We start from the raw sequence: 17545 nt of genomic DNA on the forward strand, positions 1-17545 counted from the left end.
AGTAAGTACCACGCATCGCCCCGGACTAACCGCAGGTGCAGTCAGCTGCATCTGGCTGTGTCTGAAATTGCCCATCTGATCCGGGACCCGTCACTACCACGTTCTTCTCGCTTGTTCTTCATTCTTCTTTTGATACAACTCACAGTTCACGCAATGATCATGCTACAGGTGTAGAGGGCGAGCGAAAGAGAACGTGAGAGAGAGGAGAACAGAGCGAATATGGACGAGCACAAGACATCCGCAGGGCCTCTGTCAAAACCTGTGTCGAGAGACTCCCGCAGGCTCAACACAACTTCATGGCTCTCTCTCATTTTCGTCATCACATTCTCACTCTATCTAATCCACACGACGGCATCAGGACCCGCCAGGCATGTTCTCGGATGGTTCACAAATGATGCACCTCCACCCATGGCCTCCAGCCCCTACGAGGGTGATCAATACCTCTTGGGCGTGGGAAAGGCCGACATCACGGGGCCGGTCGTCGAGGTGAACCTGATGGGCTATGCCGACCCCAAACAGCTCGGGACAGGCCTACGCCAACGCCTCTACTCGCGTGCTTTTATAGTAGGTGACACCAAGAACCCCGCCGACCGCTTCGTCTACCTGGTGCTTGATACCCAGTCAGGAGATACGGCCGTGAGATATGGCATCATTTCTGGGCTCAGAGACCTGGGCCCCGAGTATGAAGCCTATCAGAACCACAACATCGCTGTCACCGGCACACATTCACACTCGGGCCCAGCCGGATGGCTCAACTATCTGCTGCCTCAGATCACCAGCAAGGGATTCGACCACCAGGGATATCGGGCGATAGTTGATGGTGCCGTGCGTTCCATAGTCAGAGCCCACGAGTCCCTCCAGCCTGGCCACCTCAGCATCGGCTCCACCAGGGTGGAGGGTGCCAACATCAACAGGAGCTTGTTCGCCTATCTGGCCAACCCGGAGGAGGAACGCGCCAGGTACAACATCAGCAGCGAGGATGATGGCTCTGTGGAAAAGGACCTTACCCTGCTCAAGTTCCAACGTGCGTCCGACGGGAAGAATATCGGCGTCCTGACCTGGTTCCCCACCCATGGCACATCCATGTATGGCAACAACACAATAATCACTGGCGATAACAAGGGAGTAGCTGCCTACCTCTTTGAGAAGAGCGCCGCAAAGGACCCCTCGGCTGCCGACGGGTTCGTCGCCGGCTTCTCGCAGGCAGACGTCGGCGACACCAGTCCCAACGTCCTGGGTGCATACTGCGAGGATGGCTCCGGGGAGACGTGCAGCTTCGAGAACAGCACCTGCCCGGGCGACGGGAGGAGCCAGAAGTGCCACGCCCGTGGCCCGCTGTACACGGCCGACGACACTGGCACCTCATCCTGCTTCGAGATCGGCCGGCGCCAGTTCGGGCCGGCAAAGTCCCTCTACGACGAGCTCAATGCGGACCCCGTCCCCGTCCGAGGGCCCTGGGTCAAGTCCTTCCACACCTTCCACAACATGTCAGACTTCACCTTCGAACTCCCCAACGGCACCTCGGTCTCGACCTGCCCCGCGGCCCTGGGCTGGTCCTTCGCAGCAGGCACGTCTGACGGCCCCGGCGCCTTCGACTTCACACAGCACGACGGCAACCCGTCCAACACGTCTCCCGTGTGGCGCGTGGTATCCGGGTTCCTCAAGGAGCCCTCGGACGAGCAGCGCGCGTGCCAGGGCTCCAAGCCCATCCTGCTCGACGTCGGCGAGGTGCACAAGCCCTACGCCTGGACCCCCAACGTCGTCGACGTCCAGGTCCTCCGCGTGGGCCAGCTGCTCATCGTCGTCAGCCCGGGCGAGGCGACCACCATGGCCGGGCGGCGGTGGAAGGAGGCCGTCAGGGCCGAGAGTGCGGCCATCTTTGGCGGCGAGTCTGAGGGAAACGAACAACCGGACCCCGTCGTCGTGCTGGGGGGGCCGGCAAACAGCTACACGCACTACATCGCCACGGAGCACGAGTACTCGGTCCAGCGGTACGAGGGCGCCTCGACGCTGTACGGGCCGCACACCCTCGCGGCCTACATCAACGTGACGCTGGCGCACCTCCCCCTCCTGGGCGCCCGCGTCCCCCCGGGCTCGCTCCCGCGCCAGCCGCCCGCCGCCTTCCCGCCCGACAACACGAACCGCTCGCTCAGCTTCATCGCGGGCGTCGTGCGCGACGGGGCGCCGCTGGGCCGCGCGTTCGGGGAGGTCAAGCAGGACGTGCGGCGGTTCTATCGCGCCGGCGCCGACGTCTCGGCCGTGTTTGTCGGCGCGAACCCGCGCAACGACCTGAGGCTGGGGCGCACGTATGCCGCCGTCGAGAAGCTCGTGCCGGCTGCCGGGGCCGGGCGGCGGGGGGGACACCAGGAGGGGGAGCTCTGGCGGACGGTCAGGGACGACAGCGACTGGGCGCTGGTGTTCCGCTGGAGGCGGACCAGCGAGCTGCTCGCCACGAGCGAGGTCGAGATCACGTGGGAGACGGGCAGGGAGCCCGAGGGCGAGGGGCCTGAGCCTGGCGTGTATCGGATCCGGTACTATGGTGACTGGAAGAGTCTTGGGGGTACCATCACCCCGTTTGAGGGGGTCACGGGGGCTTTCACGTTGGTTTGAAGGGATGGCCAAAGGGGGCGGCGGTTCAGGGCGTTTATCTGCATGCTGCATATACGAAGGCAACGGTCATGAGTGGCATGGTAACGAGTGTTCACAGCGGTCACGGGACGGGTTCAGCGGGTCAGACGGAGTCAAGACTGGTAGACACTCCAATAGGGCATTTTCATACTCCTCAACTAGTTTCACACGTCTCGTCTGCCTTTATTACTGCTTCTGAATGTCTCTAGGGTGCAGGGCAGGGCAGGCCAAAGGGTCAAAAGGGCAAGAAGGCCCTCCGAAGAGTCAGAAAACCCTCCTCCGTCTGTCGCAGACCATTGCTGATTTTTGACTGGTGGCGACTTGGATTGGACTTGGGATCATCGGCGCCGCGAGCCGAAACTTGACGCCGGGCCAGATGGCCCATTTCATCAGCAGTTTCCTGGTGGAGTAAACTGTCCATGTAGTCGCATGGGCGGCATAGGAGCTGAAGCGTCTCACTGCGCAGCATATGACAGAATTTCTTGTGGGCCGGAGGTCTAAAGTCAACCTGCTGCCATACAATGTGGAAGACAACAATCTTTGATTTCAGTATTTCCGATGGGGACTATCTGTGCCTTTTTGTGCTCCGTTTGCTGACCTTCTCCGAGCTGCCAAAAAAAGAATAAAGATGCCGAAATCACCTGAACGACGAGGGGGTGGTGTACATACTCCATACAAGATGCCAATGCTATGCAGCAAAATAAGTCAAGGGAGAGGAAGAGGCGGTTGGAGGGGGAAAAGCAACCAAACAAGACCAAAACCAACGGGGGTCCAATACTGCTCCTAGTAATAGTAGTTGCCTCATGACTACCGAGTCTTCCCATCCCCAGCAGCGTCTCGAGTGATCAAACACTCGATGCCAATGGCACATCATCCTCCATAATTCGTGCTTTGTATGTACCACTTGGTATCACCATATATCTGCGCCAGTCCCACAATTGAAACCACTTGGTCCAACGCCTGCGCTTTGCCCTTTCTTTTTAGTACAGATGCCACGGCTGCTTTTCCTTTTCTTTCCCTTGCTCTGCCCGCTTCAGATTAACGTGCCCTCTCACTCTCGTCCGCTCTACTTCTTGTTCGCCTTCTTGTGCTCCTCGAGCGCATCGGCGAGCTTGACAGCCAGCTCGTTGGTCTTAACCTGGAGCATCCAGGTCTCCAGGCCCTTGCCGTCTTCCTTCGCGCAGGGAACCTTAATCCACTTTGCGCCCTTGTCAACCTTGTAATCGAACTCGGGCAGAATCGTCTTGTTCATGGCGACATTACCACGAGGCTCGCCACGCAACAGGATGCGCACAGCGCCGGTGCTTTTGTGCTTGAGAAGCCTGAGGGGTCCCAACCCTTCTGTCTTCCATGGGTTCTTCTTGGCACCCTTGTCCTTCTCGTCGTCGTCATCGGACTTGGGCGCCAGCCGGAGAGCCTTGGCTCGCACCTCATGAACGACCTGCTCGTCCTCTTCCCCGGGCCCACCTTCGGTTAGGGAAATTTGCTCCTGTGGTTTTCCATCCTCGTCAGCCGTCTGTTCGCTCGTTGCACTATCTTTCTTGGCCTGCGCGGCTTCTGGCTCGGGTGTGCCAGCCGCCGGCGTCGTAGCTAAGCTAGACGCCCCGCCAAACAAGGGGGTATCTTTACATGACGTTAATGATGGACTGCCAAGAATAACGAAATGTAAACTACAAGAAGATAAAAAGAAACAAGACACTACTTACTCGTGCCAGTCGAAGATCCAGCCGGGGGCGCTAGGCTACCAGCAAAGATGCCTTGCGCCGCGTTGGCCGGCTGACCGGAGAACATGTTGGCGGAAGTGGTTGGCTGGGACTGTGCCTGGGGCGCGCCGCCAAAGTTGAACATGGAAGATCCACCATTCGGCTGCTGGCCTCCAAACATGTTGGACGACGGGACGGGTCCATTGTTCGCAGGCTGAGAGGCGCCACCAAAGGTAAAGCTGGACGACGAGGGGCCATTAGTCGCGGGCTGTGAGTCCCCACCGAAAGTGAAACTGGACGAAGGTGGAGCAGCTGGAGCAGTGGTGTTTCCAAACTGGAACGGCGTGCTGGCTGATTGAGTTGGGGCCGGAGTCGCTCCAAACTCGAACGAGACCCCAGTAGCATCCCCACCCGAGAAGGGATTCTTGAAGGAGCCCTGGTCACTGCCTGCGTTGAAGGTGAAGGAGCCAGTCGCTGGAGCCGGCGCGGGCGCTGGCGTGCTGCCAAATGTGAAGCTCGACTGCGGGTTTACGATGTTGTTATTGCCGTCCATCCCCGACGCGCCCCCAAACAGGTTGTTCGAAGGTTTGCTGTCATTCCCAGATGGAGCACCGAACAGATTGCTCGAGGGTTTGTTGTCGTTGCCAGATGGGGCCCCGAAAAGGTTGCTTGAGGGTGTGCTCGAGGCTCCGCCAAAGGTGAAGCCCGAGCTGGGGGCGGAAGAAGTGGGAGCGTTTGCGAAGATGCTAGGTTGTGGCTTGGCTGGCTCGGCCTGGGGTACTGGGTTTCCAAATAGAGACGGAGCAGGAGTATCTGCTGGCTTTGAGCTTGGAACAGGTGTGGAAGAAGCGGTGCTTCCAAAACTGTATGTCTTGCCACCGTCTTGCGAGCCGCTGCCGAAGACAGCGCCAGCTTCTGTGGAGCCCTTAGCTGCTTCCGCAGTCTTGGGTGGTAGACTGGCCGCGGGTGTCGGGGCGTTGCCTCCGAATGAGTACTTCTTGGATGCTGGCTCGGCAGATGTGCTACCAAAAACTGCACCAGCCTCATCGGAGTCGGGCTTCTTCCTCTTCGGGGCCGACTCCTCCTTCTTTTCCTCGCCAGAGCTGGCCTTTGCGCCAAACAGTGTCGACGTCGATGGCTGAGCCCCGAACAACGACGGCGCGGATGACGGCTTATCGTCACTCTTCGCGCCGAACAGGGAACCGCTGGGTTTGTCACTTGTCGTTCCGAAGAGCGACGGTGCTGAAGCCTGGGCCGCAGTGGCAGGTGTGTTTAGACCGGCAAAGATAGACGTTGGCTGAGCCTGAGTAGCAGGGGTCTCAGCAGGCTTCCCAAAAGGCGTCGTGCTTGCAGCAGTGGACTGTCCGAAAAGACCTGTCGCAGGCGTTGCAGAGGATTCCGGCTCAGCAGACTTCTGCTGAGCGGGCGTGGATGCGCCGAAGGCAGGTGTGCTCGAGGCGTTCCCGAAGAGACCACCGCTCGATTCCGAGGTCTTTGAAGGCTGGCCGAACAACGACGGCGCGGCCTGTTTTGGTGTCTCCTTCGCAAAGTCTTGCACCTGAGTGCCAAAAGCCGGTGCCGCACTGGCCTTTGGAGTAGTCGACCCAAAGAGGGGCGCACTGCTGTCCTTGGGCTTGTTGGCAAAGATGGAGCTGGGCTGGGCGCTTGTGTTTCCACCAAGTCCACCAAAGAGAGAGGGGCCAGGTTGGGAAGCTGCACCACCAAATTTGATGGGTGTGTTCGGGTTCCATGTCTTATCCTGGGCCTCCTTCGTCGGACTTGCCGGCGGCTTCGTGCCGAAGAGACCAGTGGCGCCATCAGCTGGGGCTCGCACAGGCTCACCATCTCCGCCCTTGGTGATGCGCCCAAACAGACCAGTGCCCTGGGAGCCGACTCCGGTGGAGTCACTCGGCTTGTTGGTGCCGAAGAGCGATGGCGCACTGGTGGCAGGTGCTTTCGGCGCCGGGGTCTGGGCTGCCGGTTCCTCCTCGGCCTCTGCATCCTCAGATCCGCCACCGTTGTCCTCATCATCATCACTGCCCTCAGGCGAGTTCTGCTCAGATAGGTGCCCGAAAATGTTAGCTGACGAGACCTTAGCTGCGGCGCCAAATTTCGGTTGCGCGGGCGCCTGTGCAAACAAGCTCTTGGGGGCAGACTTCGTGGGGCTCGCGGCTTGTCGTGCTGGCGAGCTGTTGGCCACATCCTCGAAGATCGACAGGGTGCTAGACTTCTTCTTGCTGGGCTGATTCTCTTCCTCGTCTAGATGCTCAGCGCCGCGTTTGGTCTTCTTCACGAATGGGGTTGCACCCGCGTTCGAGGTAAGGGCCGTTGACTCGGTCAGAGGCTCCCGCTCTGTGACACGATTTCGCTTGTTCGGCGCATCGTCATCTGCGGCTCGTCTCTTCGTCGAGGATCTGAAGTTATTAGAGGTTCCATTGACCTTGGGAGCCTCGGCCTCTTCCATCTCCTCATCCTCTGGCACATTGTGCTCCTGCTTCCACTTCTTCAGCAGCTCCCTAGAAGCGGGAACGGTTTTGAATTCGTAGAGGCCGTAACGCAGCATGATCAAGCTTCGGCTCTTCTCATACTCCTTCGCGAAGTTCATGATGTTAACTCTCCAGTCCTTCTTGGCGAAGATCTCGGAGGCGGCATACTTCAACCGTCGCAGATCGAGGACACAGAGAAACTGTCGTCGCTGGAGGTCATCCAGCTCGGCGGGAACGAGGTGGGACAGGAACTCATCAGCGTAGACAGAGCCTACCCTATCAGGGCTGTCGGGAACCTGCTTAGCCAGCTCCTCGCCATCGAGCTCGGGTGGGGGAGAGGCAATCCTCATTGGGAAGAGGTTGGTCGAGGATGTCTTGGACATGGCTCGCCCACTGAGGTCGGCAGTGGAGGCGCGGAACGACCGTCCCGGAGTGACGGCAGTGAAGCTCTCGCGGGATGCGTTGGGGGGCAAGCGGGGGGAGAAGGTGAATTTCGGGGTGCTGCCATTGCTAAGACCTGTCCTGCCGAAGAGCTTGCCTGGCGTGTTGGCGGGCGAGTTGGAAGTCTGTCTCTGCTGTTTTCTATCGAAAAGGCGCCTGCCCGAGACCAAAGATGATGGTCCTGCTTGGCTACCGGCGAGAGGGCCCGTGGACTTCCAGCTGCCGATGGGTCGTGACGAAGATCGGCCGCGGACATCGTCGCCGAGCTCGTTACGGAGCTTAGAGGGGAAGCCACTGAAGGAGGCTGGCTGGCCGGGGCGAATGCCACGCTGTCGCGTCGAGGCGTCCATTATGAGACCAGACGATCGCGAGGATCTATTGTGGGGAGCAGCGCATCCAAGAACAAAATGGTTTCGATGGCAGGATTAAGTGGACCGCGTCGACAGAGGGGATCGGGCGGGACAAGCAGTCGCGAGGCGTCGCGTGGGGCGGTAAGGGTCAGCGGGGCAAGGCCGTCGTCGAGGTTCGAGTGAAACCGAGACAGGAGGCTCGCGCTGTTGGAGGGGGTTGGGTGGGTAGACTGGATCGAGCTTCGACAGCCAAGGCGAAGGCGATGGAATCAGGGCGCGACGGTGGCCTTTTGCTTGCTCGAAAACAGGATAAACAAAGGCGCAACGTGTCGCGGGTCTAGAAGAACAGAAAGGAGAGATTCATCAAAAGAAGGCGCGTCCCGATGCGATTGACATCGAAAGGGAATCGATCGAGGCACGCGAAGCCCGGCGCAGATGAGGAGGATGGGAGGGAGGATGTGAGGCAGGCGGGAAATTCTGGACGGGGATGGGAGGGATGTGCTGCCTTGGGTCGGTCGCGCGACGGACGGGTGCGGATGAGGGTTGAGAAAAAAAACCAACCAAGGTCTGGAGGCGGGAGCTGGCTGGGCTCAGTGGGCTGGCCGGGCTGGCTGGCTGGACTCCCCAAAGACCGCCCGCCCGCCACCACTCACTTGCAAGGGGCGCGTTGGCCCGAGCGTCTCTTGGGGAAGGGAAGCCTCGAGCAACGCTACGGGGTACGTACCGCCGTGTGTGGGGTACGTACCTGGGTACAAGGCGACTCGGCCGGATGCGGTCTGCCAGCTCGTTGCAGCTGGTGACCAGCTGCGAGGATTGAATCAGCACGTTGCGAAGGACGATGAATGCTCCATGTGACCCATTCCTTGCGTGTACGGAGAACACAGTAGACACATCAAGAGAGTAATTAGCAATACTACCGTGCCTGCAGCGGTGCTCCATCTCTATGCATTCATTGTCGGTGCAGGCCAGCGATGCGCGAGCCCTTATATATGGGGCCAACCTGCGAGACAACACGACAGCGACGTATGTGGAGGGGCGGATGCATGCACTGGTCGGTCACATTCAATCGCAACAATAGACTCCAAGTTGATACTGCTGAATTATAGTCTAATGGCATGACATCCAAAGATCTCGTGCTGCAACATGGGTCCAGCCATCTGTTAATGTACATTCCTGGGGGGCGTCGTTGCCGTCCGCGGCCAGCCATCAGGGGTTGGAGGATGGATCACACCCTGGCTCCCGCGGGCGGCCGGCCCAATCCGTCCAGACTCCATCGTAGCGCAACCCGAACCTCAGTCTCTACAGCTTGGCCTTGGTCTGCGCCTTCTTCAGGATGGGGTCCAGCTTGGTCGCCTTCATGACGTTGCCCTTGATCTTGAGCTTGCCGGCCATGAATAACCTCTGCGCGTTGCCCTTGCCGGTGACGAGGTTGCCAAAGTCGGCGTCGGACAGGGTAAGTGTGACTATCGGCTAGGTTAGCAGGTGCCCTTCCTTTTATTTATTTGTACGTAGCATGGGCCTACCATCGGCCTTCTCCGGAACGCCCTTGTTGACCTTGCCCTCGTTCTTCAGGTCGATGTGCCAGCTGTCTGTCTCACCAGCAGCGTTCTTGAGCGTGAAGGCGTAGATGCCGTTGCCCTGCTTGATGGCGTCCTTCTTGTCGGCTTCGCTGGAGTTGAGTGCCTCGTTGATCGCCTCGAAGGCAGCCGAGGACGGGAACTTGTCTGTTACGAGAGTCAGTCAGTCAGCCAGTCAGCCAGCCTGTCAGCCAGGGCAGTTCGTTCCCCTCGCGCGTACCGTTCGTGAGAGACATTGTTGCGGTTGGCGATTTCAAATGTCTGGTCTGATGATTGCGAGCGGTGATCGGGGTATCAAGGAGATTGAGTCGGAAAGCGGGAGAAGTGGGAGGCGGAAAAGTGGCCTAGAAGAGATGTGCGATCGTGTGCGGGCACTTATAATAATGAGGATTCGGCAGTAGGCACGGGCTGGCTATAATGCCTGATGACCGCATGCCTCGAGTGTCGCAATGGGCATGTGAACGTCCACAGACAGGGCGCTAGGCCGAGGCTCCAACACACCAAGAGCTACTAATCCTGGACTAGCGCAGTCAGCCCCTACCTAGCAGCCCCCTGCCTCCAGTCCCAGGCCCGTGGACCCTCTCTCGGGCCTCTAAGTCCGGGGCAGCCCCACAGAAGTCAGCATGCCGCCTCACAGCATACAGATTACCTTCAAGTCTACAGCGCAAAATCTCAAGGTTCTGGAATGCCAAAATGTTCCACGAGTTCCTGCTCCCCGTGTTACCCTGGCCCCTAGCGCACCCTTGAGTTAGTTGCCAGGCTGTGTTGGGATGCGCAGCCAGAGATCGACTTCGTGGTTCACGTTGGAGGACAACCAGGACAATCGGCACGAATCAGGCAGTGTCAACTTCCCAAAGGTCCATCTTCACATGAGCCGACTGCCCAGGTGTTGTTCGCATCCCGAACAGGGGTGCCCTGATACTGGTCAATGTCACGCTCCGGTCTGTCGGGCCAGGCCGAGGCAGCTTTGTACATTCAACGATCAGGGACATCTCAACTTCAGTCCCCAATTATGACATTAGTTATACGTGTATCTCGAGTCCGTTTCTGGTAGTTTCACTGTCTCTGCTGCGGCTGTCGTGAACCCACATTTTCCCACACCTCCCATCATCTTCAATACTCCCCATTGAACAGGAAGCAAATAACCACCCTCGCGGTCCTCTGATAGGACATGACAAGCAGCGCTTATCGCCAGGCTGTTGGTCGATACCATCCTCATTGTGCCATCATATCGCCGAAGACCCAGGGCGACGATTATCAAGATGAGCACAAGTCCAACCAGCAATGCTAAATACACAATTAGCCTGTAATTACAAGCCGCGAGTCAAATGAACTGAATAAACTCACTGACAAACACTGCGATTGGACTGTAACCGCAAGTTGAAAAGGAGTTGACGTCGTCGTCCCTCCCATCCGCAGATATCGCACGGATTCGCGCCAGAAACAGGCTTTGCGACACGAGCCAATGCATAACACCCGAGCTGGCGTAAAGCGGTATCCCATATCGGAGTGGTAACGATATAAAGTAACTCGACCGCTGGATTCCAACAGGCTCGGAAACCCGCAGGGGCTTCCGGTGCTTCGACTTGTACATTCTGCTAAACTCTCGCTGAACGAGGAACGTGCTCAACATTGCATTGTACAAGACATAAAGAATCGAGAGGACGAGTTGGGGCAGGTTTGCCAAGAGAACATTGGCAATCAGTCCTCCTGGGTCTTGTCGAGGGAGATTTATCACCAAGTAGGTGTAAGGAGTAAGTGCCCCAAAACCGAGCTTCCAGAGTTCTGGAATATCTACTCCAAACCTTCGCCTCTTCAGGCTCGTGAACGACAGTACAAGAAGGGTGGCCGCGATGATGATAACGATAAACATCCTATGAGGCCTTAGCAACTGTTTTCATGGGTCAGAGAAATCGGCTGCAGCCGCATCCTTACGTGGTCAGCAGGCAAGCCCAGCGTCTGAGGCTAGCAGCGGATCTCCATTGCTTCGGTCTGGGCTCAAATGCTCTGGCTGGAGGCTCATGTCCATCCTGTCCAAGTATTTCAGGTGGGGATCTGACAAAATGGCCTTTCCGAGTGCGAGTGGTCAAGAAGTCATGCTTTGTCGTGAGTCCCATTCCCGCTGTCTCTTTGCACGGGGTCCTCATGAAAGAAGCAATGGCGTCACCCAGTGTATACAAGACTTCCTTTGCCTGGGGCCGCACCTTGGGATCCTGCCATCTCCTGAGGGCCCATATCGAGAGCATGAGGGCCGCTTTGATCAGGTTCATGGCGCAGATTGTGACCATGATCGGAGGCGAATACTCGAACCGACAGTTCGCGCTGAGACCCGCCGGCGGCTGGACGAGGCAACGGGATACCTCGTAATGCGGAGGTCCAAGAAACCACGTAATGACCGGTTTTGGAGGCGGCTGCGCTGCAAATCTACCGGTACCATTGCCTAGAGCCCACATGTTCTTCCCCCAGTCGTCCGACCGAGGAACAATAGAGACGTACATGAGCAAGCTGTCATCTGGGGGGCTCTGCACAGACCCATTCTTCACTAGCACAATGACGTTTCCCTGTGGGTTAAAGTAGTCGTCGTAAAGGTTGAAACATGCAGAAATGTTGAGGTTGTCGTAGGTGTGCGCGTCTTGCTGCATCGAAGTTATAATTTGCTGGGGGTTGACGTTCGGGGGGTTCACCCTGGATTCGTCCCAACCATTATCGCCGATCCGATTAGACTCTGCAGTTTTCAGACTCCAAGAGCTATTGCTTAAGAATGAATCCTTAACGACGGCAACAGTGTAGTTGTGAGATGAGAGTGACTGAAATACTGCCGAATTGTATCTGTGTGTTTCCGGGTGAGCAATTGGAAGAAGGCAGCTGAAAACGGGGGCATAGAATGACTTACATGAGACGTTTAGGGAGTGAAGTCAGTGCCAAAAGTGCCCACGACACTCGCCTCCAGGTGCTGAGATATCTCAGGTTCCTCGGGCTAGAGATTCCGATGTCCAACCATTTTCCATTGCCGTGCGCCTTGTCTACGTTCTCGCGGGTGGGAGCGGCCTGCAGCTGCATGCAATAATTCGAGGCGGAAAGCATTCCGGTCCCCAGCAAATTGATGAGCAAATGGAACCACTGGTCTAGTTGCTTGATGGTTGAGCATTCACCCTCATAAATCAAGCCAACACCATTGCGGCTGCCATAGCTTCTCACGGCGTAGATCGTTACCCCGAGGTTCGTCGTCAAGATGAGGCCGATTATACCAATCTGTATCATAAGAGCTCTGCTCCTGCGCGAGAACCAGATGCGCCAGCTACTGTGTTCGTCATGTTGTATCTGGGGAAACCACCCGGATAATGTTTTACGATCGGCAAATTGGTTGACTTGGAAACTACTAGCGCTGCCATCTCGCCCTTCAAGATTGTTCGGGGTGCGCTCATCGCGTGCGATTGCCAGAATGTCAGTAATTCCTCGCGCCGCCGACACTGGCGCCGACTTGACTTTTCTGGTTGAGGGCGGTAGATCGTTAGTTTAGACTATCAACCATCAACAAATATAATACTGCAGTTATTGTTGGAAATAGGTGTTGGATGAGACGGCAAGCCTTGCATACCTCAATATTCCATTTCCACCAAGCGTAGCCATGACCGGGCAACCAAAGCAGCTCCGTATTCCACGGCAAATGAAAATGCCCACACATTTTAGACTACTAGATATGAAGCCACAAATTGAGGGTCGAGTTAGGCGGTATGATACAAGGCTGTGGATCATATATACGAGTAGGTAGCAGGTCTAAATTCTAATATTAGGTGACGTGGCTTCAGCTGCTCAACCAACATGACGACGCTCGCTTGCCGTGCTCTGGGGGCTGCATCTGTACCACGGCGCGATTGGTTGGTATCACAAGAGGGTTGCATCACGGCACGCCGGCAGCAAGCAGGACCTCGTGGGAATCTTAGCTGATTGGCGTGGCAATGGTTGTTGAGTGTGTCAGGCGGCAATGCCACAGCTGTTGTGTAACAGAGCTGCATCTGCGCAGCCCGTTCGCAGGATACCGGTGAGGCTCTGCTAGCAGGTATGTTGCACTCCGTGCCGCGTTCGCTATACCCGTCTCAGTTATTGTTAAGGGGAACAAGAAATACGAATGGGGAAGTAATTTTCTTGAAGCACTTGAGCGAGACAACTCTCTAGCATGACATGGTAGCTGGCAAGCCGTTATAATCTTTCTTCTATAGAGTACTAAAGTATCTACTTTACTTGAATAGTGTAGTCTACAGTTTATTGATGATATAATACCTTATTAGCTTTAGCCACACTATATTTTTCCTTTATACTATATAACTACTTATTTCTTCCCTAATAGTCTAAAGTTTATATATAAAGTCTTTAATAACTTTATATATATTCTTATAATCCTTTTAGAGAGGAATTTTAAATCTATTTTTTTTATTTTTATTATATTTTTTTATATTATTAAAAAGTTAATAGTTATTAATAATAAAAGTATAGACTTAAAGAAGAATAAATTTATTATACTTTTTTTTTATCTTTTTATAAATTACTTTTAAAACTCTTTTTAAGAGTTTTAATATTTTATTATAAAAGTTTTAAGGGTAATATAAATATATATATATTATAAATTATTTCTTTATTTTAAGTTCTTTTAAAGTTAATAGCTATATACTTAAATAGAGGTTGTAGTGTTTATTTAGTGAGGGTTTTATTTCCTTAAGCTATATTATCTTAAGGTGTTAGTTTACTTTAAAGGGGTGTGTATATATGTATATATATATGTGTTTAAAGGAATAATTTTTAACTAGGCTTCCCTTAATATAGGAATAGAGGTAATTATAACTAGTAGATAGTTTAGGTTATATAACTTTAGTTAATAAACTATAGTAAAAAACTTATTACTAACTCTTTAAGTCTAACTTTCTTCCTTTTATATAATTTAACTTAATTAATTAAACTACTCTTTATATATATATATATAATAATTTATATTAATATTAATTAATAATTACTTTAAGTAATTATAAATAATAAAGTATAAAAAATAGTTAATTATTATAATAAGTAAAATAATTATATTAATATTATAAAAATAATTAATATTAATATTAATTTACTAATTAAAATTATAATAATTATAATAAAAATATAATAATAATTAATATTAATATTAATTTATTAATTAAAAGTATATAATAAGTTATATATATTTATTATACTTTAAAAGACTTTAATAATTTTAAAAACTTAAAATCTATTTTTAATTTTATTAATAACTTTTACTTATACTTTTAATAAGTATTTTAAAAAATATAATAATCTTTAAAACTTAAGATTTATAATCTTTTTTATTAAATAATTTTATTAATATTTAGAATAATAATTTAAATAAAAATATAATTTATATAATTTATAAGTTATTTTATTAAGTAATTAACTTTAATAAATAAATTAATATTAAATATTAAACTTAACTTTATTTAATTTTTCCCTTTTATTTATTTATTAAACTTTATTATTATAAAGAAAGTTAAAATATATTATATTTACCTTTATATTATTAAATAGAATATAATTATACTTTATTAATTTAATTATAATAATAACTCTTCTATTTATACTTTTTTTTACTTTTTTTTACTTTTTTTTCTATATTTACTATACTTTAATAATATTATTATTATTAAACTCTCTATTATTTAAAGATAAATAAATTAATAATTAAAATATTATTATTATTAATATATAATTAAAATTAATTTTAATATTTATTAAAAAATAAATCTTTTATTTTAATTATAATTATATTAAATATATTTTTATTAAACTAATATAAAGTAAAAGAAACTTTTAAAGTTAAATTAAATTATTCTCTTAATATTATTTTAATTTATAACTTTTAAATTATAAATTTATTAAAACTTAATACTTATTTAAAATTTATTACTTTTAACTTAACTATTATATTATAATAATCTTTAAAATAATATTTAATATATAATTATTTAATTTATTAATTATTATTTTAAATATTTTTAATTACTATATATAATTTATTAAATATATATATACTTTATTATATTTTATTTATTTCTTTATTTTATATTATTATTTATTTTTATTTTATATTATATAAAACTTTAATATAAATTATTATTATAGTTTTATTTTTAATTTTATTTAAAATAATATATTTTTAATTATATTAATATTAAAATCTACTTTTAATTAATTAAAGAATAAAACTTAATAAAAAGTCTTTTAAAAGATATTTTAATATATAAATTATATATTATATAAAAGAATATATTAACTTAAATATTAAGAAAGTTTTTATAAATTTAAATTTAATTTTAATAATTAAAATAAAAATATATTTAATAAAACTAATAAAAACTATTGAAAATAAAGAAAATTATATAAATAAAGAGTATTTATATTAAATATTATTAAACTCTAAATATTATTATATTTAATAATTTTAAAATACTTTATTAATTATTTTACTTTTAAAAACTTTTTATTAATAAAAGTAAATAAATAATTTATATTAATAAAACTATTTATAATTTAAATTATATTAGAATTATAAATAAAAATAATTTTATAAAGATTAAATAAAAATAGAAATATATACCTTTTAAATTTTAAAGTTATTAAATGTATTTTAAAACCTTTTAAATTTTTAATTTTTTAAATCTTTAAGTCTATTAAATTCTTTAAAACTATTTAATAATAATAATAAAAGAATTATTAAAACCTTTAAATCCTTAAAACTACCTAATAATAAAGGTAGTAAAAACCTTTAAGACCTTTAAAACTATTAAAATCTTTTAATAAAAATAAAAATAATAAAAGTTAAGGTTTTAAAATAAAAAAATAATATAACCTATATTATATACTTTTATTATAAAAATAAAAATAATTTAATTAATATTAATATTATTATTAACTTTAATAAAATATATAAAATAAAAATATATATATTAAAAATCTATATAATATTTTTAATAATAAAACTTAATTCTTTTTTATTATTTATAAAAATATAAATATTAATATAATATAATTTAAATTAATATTCTTTTATATTCTTAAAAGAAAAATAAAATATATTATATATAAAATATTATATATATAAACTTATTTTAAACTATATATTTAAAATTAAAAACTTATTTTAATAATTATATTAATTATTAAGATTATTATATAAATTAAAATATACTTACTTTTATAAAACTTTAATAAAAAATTTTAATAAAAATTAATTATAAATTTTATAATTATTATTTAATAAACTAAATATTTATAATTAAACTTTTAAATATTATAAATATAATAATTTATAAATATAAAATAATATACTTTAAGTAATAAAAGAATATTTAAATTTACTATAACTTTATTCAATCTTTCCTAATCTATAAAATAATTTTATATAAACTTATATATTATTCTTTAAATATATAAAAGTTAATAACCTAATAATTATTAAATATTCTTTATAAAAACTATAACTATAATAATAAGGATTAATTCTTCTTTAATTAATATTATTATAAAAATATACTAATTATAATAATAGCTTAAACTATTTATATAATAACTTTTATAATAAAAACCTTTTATAAAACTTTAATATATATATAAATAATTTTAATAATAATAATAGGTTTCTAATTATAAAGGATTTAATAATTATAATAATAGTTATAATAATTATTTATTTAAATATAATAATTAATTTAATAAAAGGAACTTTTATTAAAAATATTACTTTATATATAATTAAAAAGCTATTAATTAATAAAGTATATTTTAAAGAAATAATAATAAATTTATAAATAATACTTTAATATTTAAATAAATAAAAAAATTAATAAACTTAAATTATATAATATTTATTATTAATATAAAAGTTTATATATTAATAATAAAAGTAAAAATAAAAAAGATTTTTAATTAACTTATAAAATAATAATTAAATATAATATTTTTAAAGTTAGAATTTTAACTATAAGAATATAATATTTTAATAAATTAAACCTTTTTCTATTTTATTAATTTAACCTTTAATAAAAATTAAATATAAATACTTTTTTATAAATATTTATATTTAATAATAAATATTTATATAAATATTTTTAAAAGATTATTTTAAATATTAAAACTATAAAATTTTCTATTAATAATTATAATTAATTCCTTATATTATAAAAAATTAATCCTTTATAATACTTAATAGTTTATATAAAGGTAAAATAATAATTAAGTTTAAAAATAATCTTTATTTTATCTTTATAAAAACTATATTTATTAAAACTTTAATAAATAAAATAATATTCTATATTATAAAAGTA

General features: G+C 45.9%; 4 protein-coding genes across 4 annotated transcripts; 1 reads left to right on the plus strand and 3 right to left on the minus strand.

Moving 5' to 3' along the window:
• The first annotated feature begins 73 nt into the window (after window positions 1-73).
• Window positions 74-2937, plus strand: KVR01_001673 (uncharacterized protein). Its single transcript, XM_044792941.1, has one exon. The coding sequence runs from the start codon at window positions 220-222 to the stop codon at window positions 2608-2610; it is 2391 nt and encodes a 796-aa protein (XP_044649628.1). The 5' UTR covers window positions 74-219; the 3' UTR covers window positions 2611-2937.
• Window positions 2938-3118: 181 nt separating this feature from the next.
• KVR01_001172 (uncharacterized protein) lies at window positions 3119-8173 on the minus strand. Its single transcript, XM_044782067.1, has 2 exons — window positions 4335-8173; window positions 3119-4117 (listed from the first exon to the last, which is right to left on the minus strand). The coding sequence occupies exons 1-2, from the start codon at window positions 7606-7608 to the stop codon at window positions 4059-4061; spliced, it is 3333 nt and encodes a 1110-aa protein (XP_044649127.1). The 5' UTR covers window positions 7609-8173; the 3' UTR covers window positions 3119-4058.
• A 734-nt stretch (window positions 8174-8907) lies between these two features.
• KVR01_001749 (uncharacterized protein) lies at window positions 8908-9421 on the minus strand (the record flags this gene model as incomplete). Its single annotated transcript, XM_044789163.1, has 3 exons — window positions 8908-9071; window positions 9132-9332; window positions 9406-9421. 3 exons carry the CDS (start codon window positions 9419-9421, stop codon window positions 8908-8910), a joined length of 381 nt encoding a protein of 126 aa, XP_044649704.1.
• A 1088-nt stretch (window positions 9422-10509) lies between these two features.
• On the minus strand, window positions 10510-12815 carry KVR01_001630 (uncharacterized protein; the record flags this gene model as incomplete). Its single annotated transcript, XM_044782414.1, has 4 exons — window positions 10510-11059; window positions 11121-12014; window positions 12079-12675; window positions 12784-12815. 4 exons carry the CDS (start codon window positions 12813-12815, stop codon window positions 10510-10512), a joined length of 2073 nt encoding a protein of 690 aa, XP_044649585.1.
• Between the last annotated feature and the right edge of the window lie 4730 nt (window positions 12816-17545).

This window comes from Diaporthe batatas (assembly GCF_019321695.1).
Source record: "Diaporthe batatas strain CRI 302-4 chromosome Unknown Contig00002, whole genome shotgun sequence".
NCBI classification, from domain to species: domain Eukaryota; kingdom Fungi; phylum Ascomycota; class Sordariomycetes; order Diaporthales; family Diaporthaceae; genus Diaporthe; species Diaporthe batatas.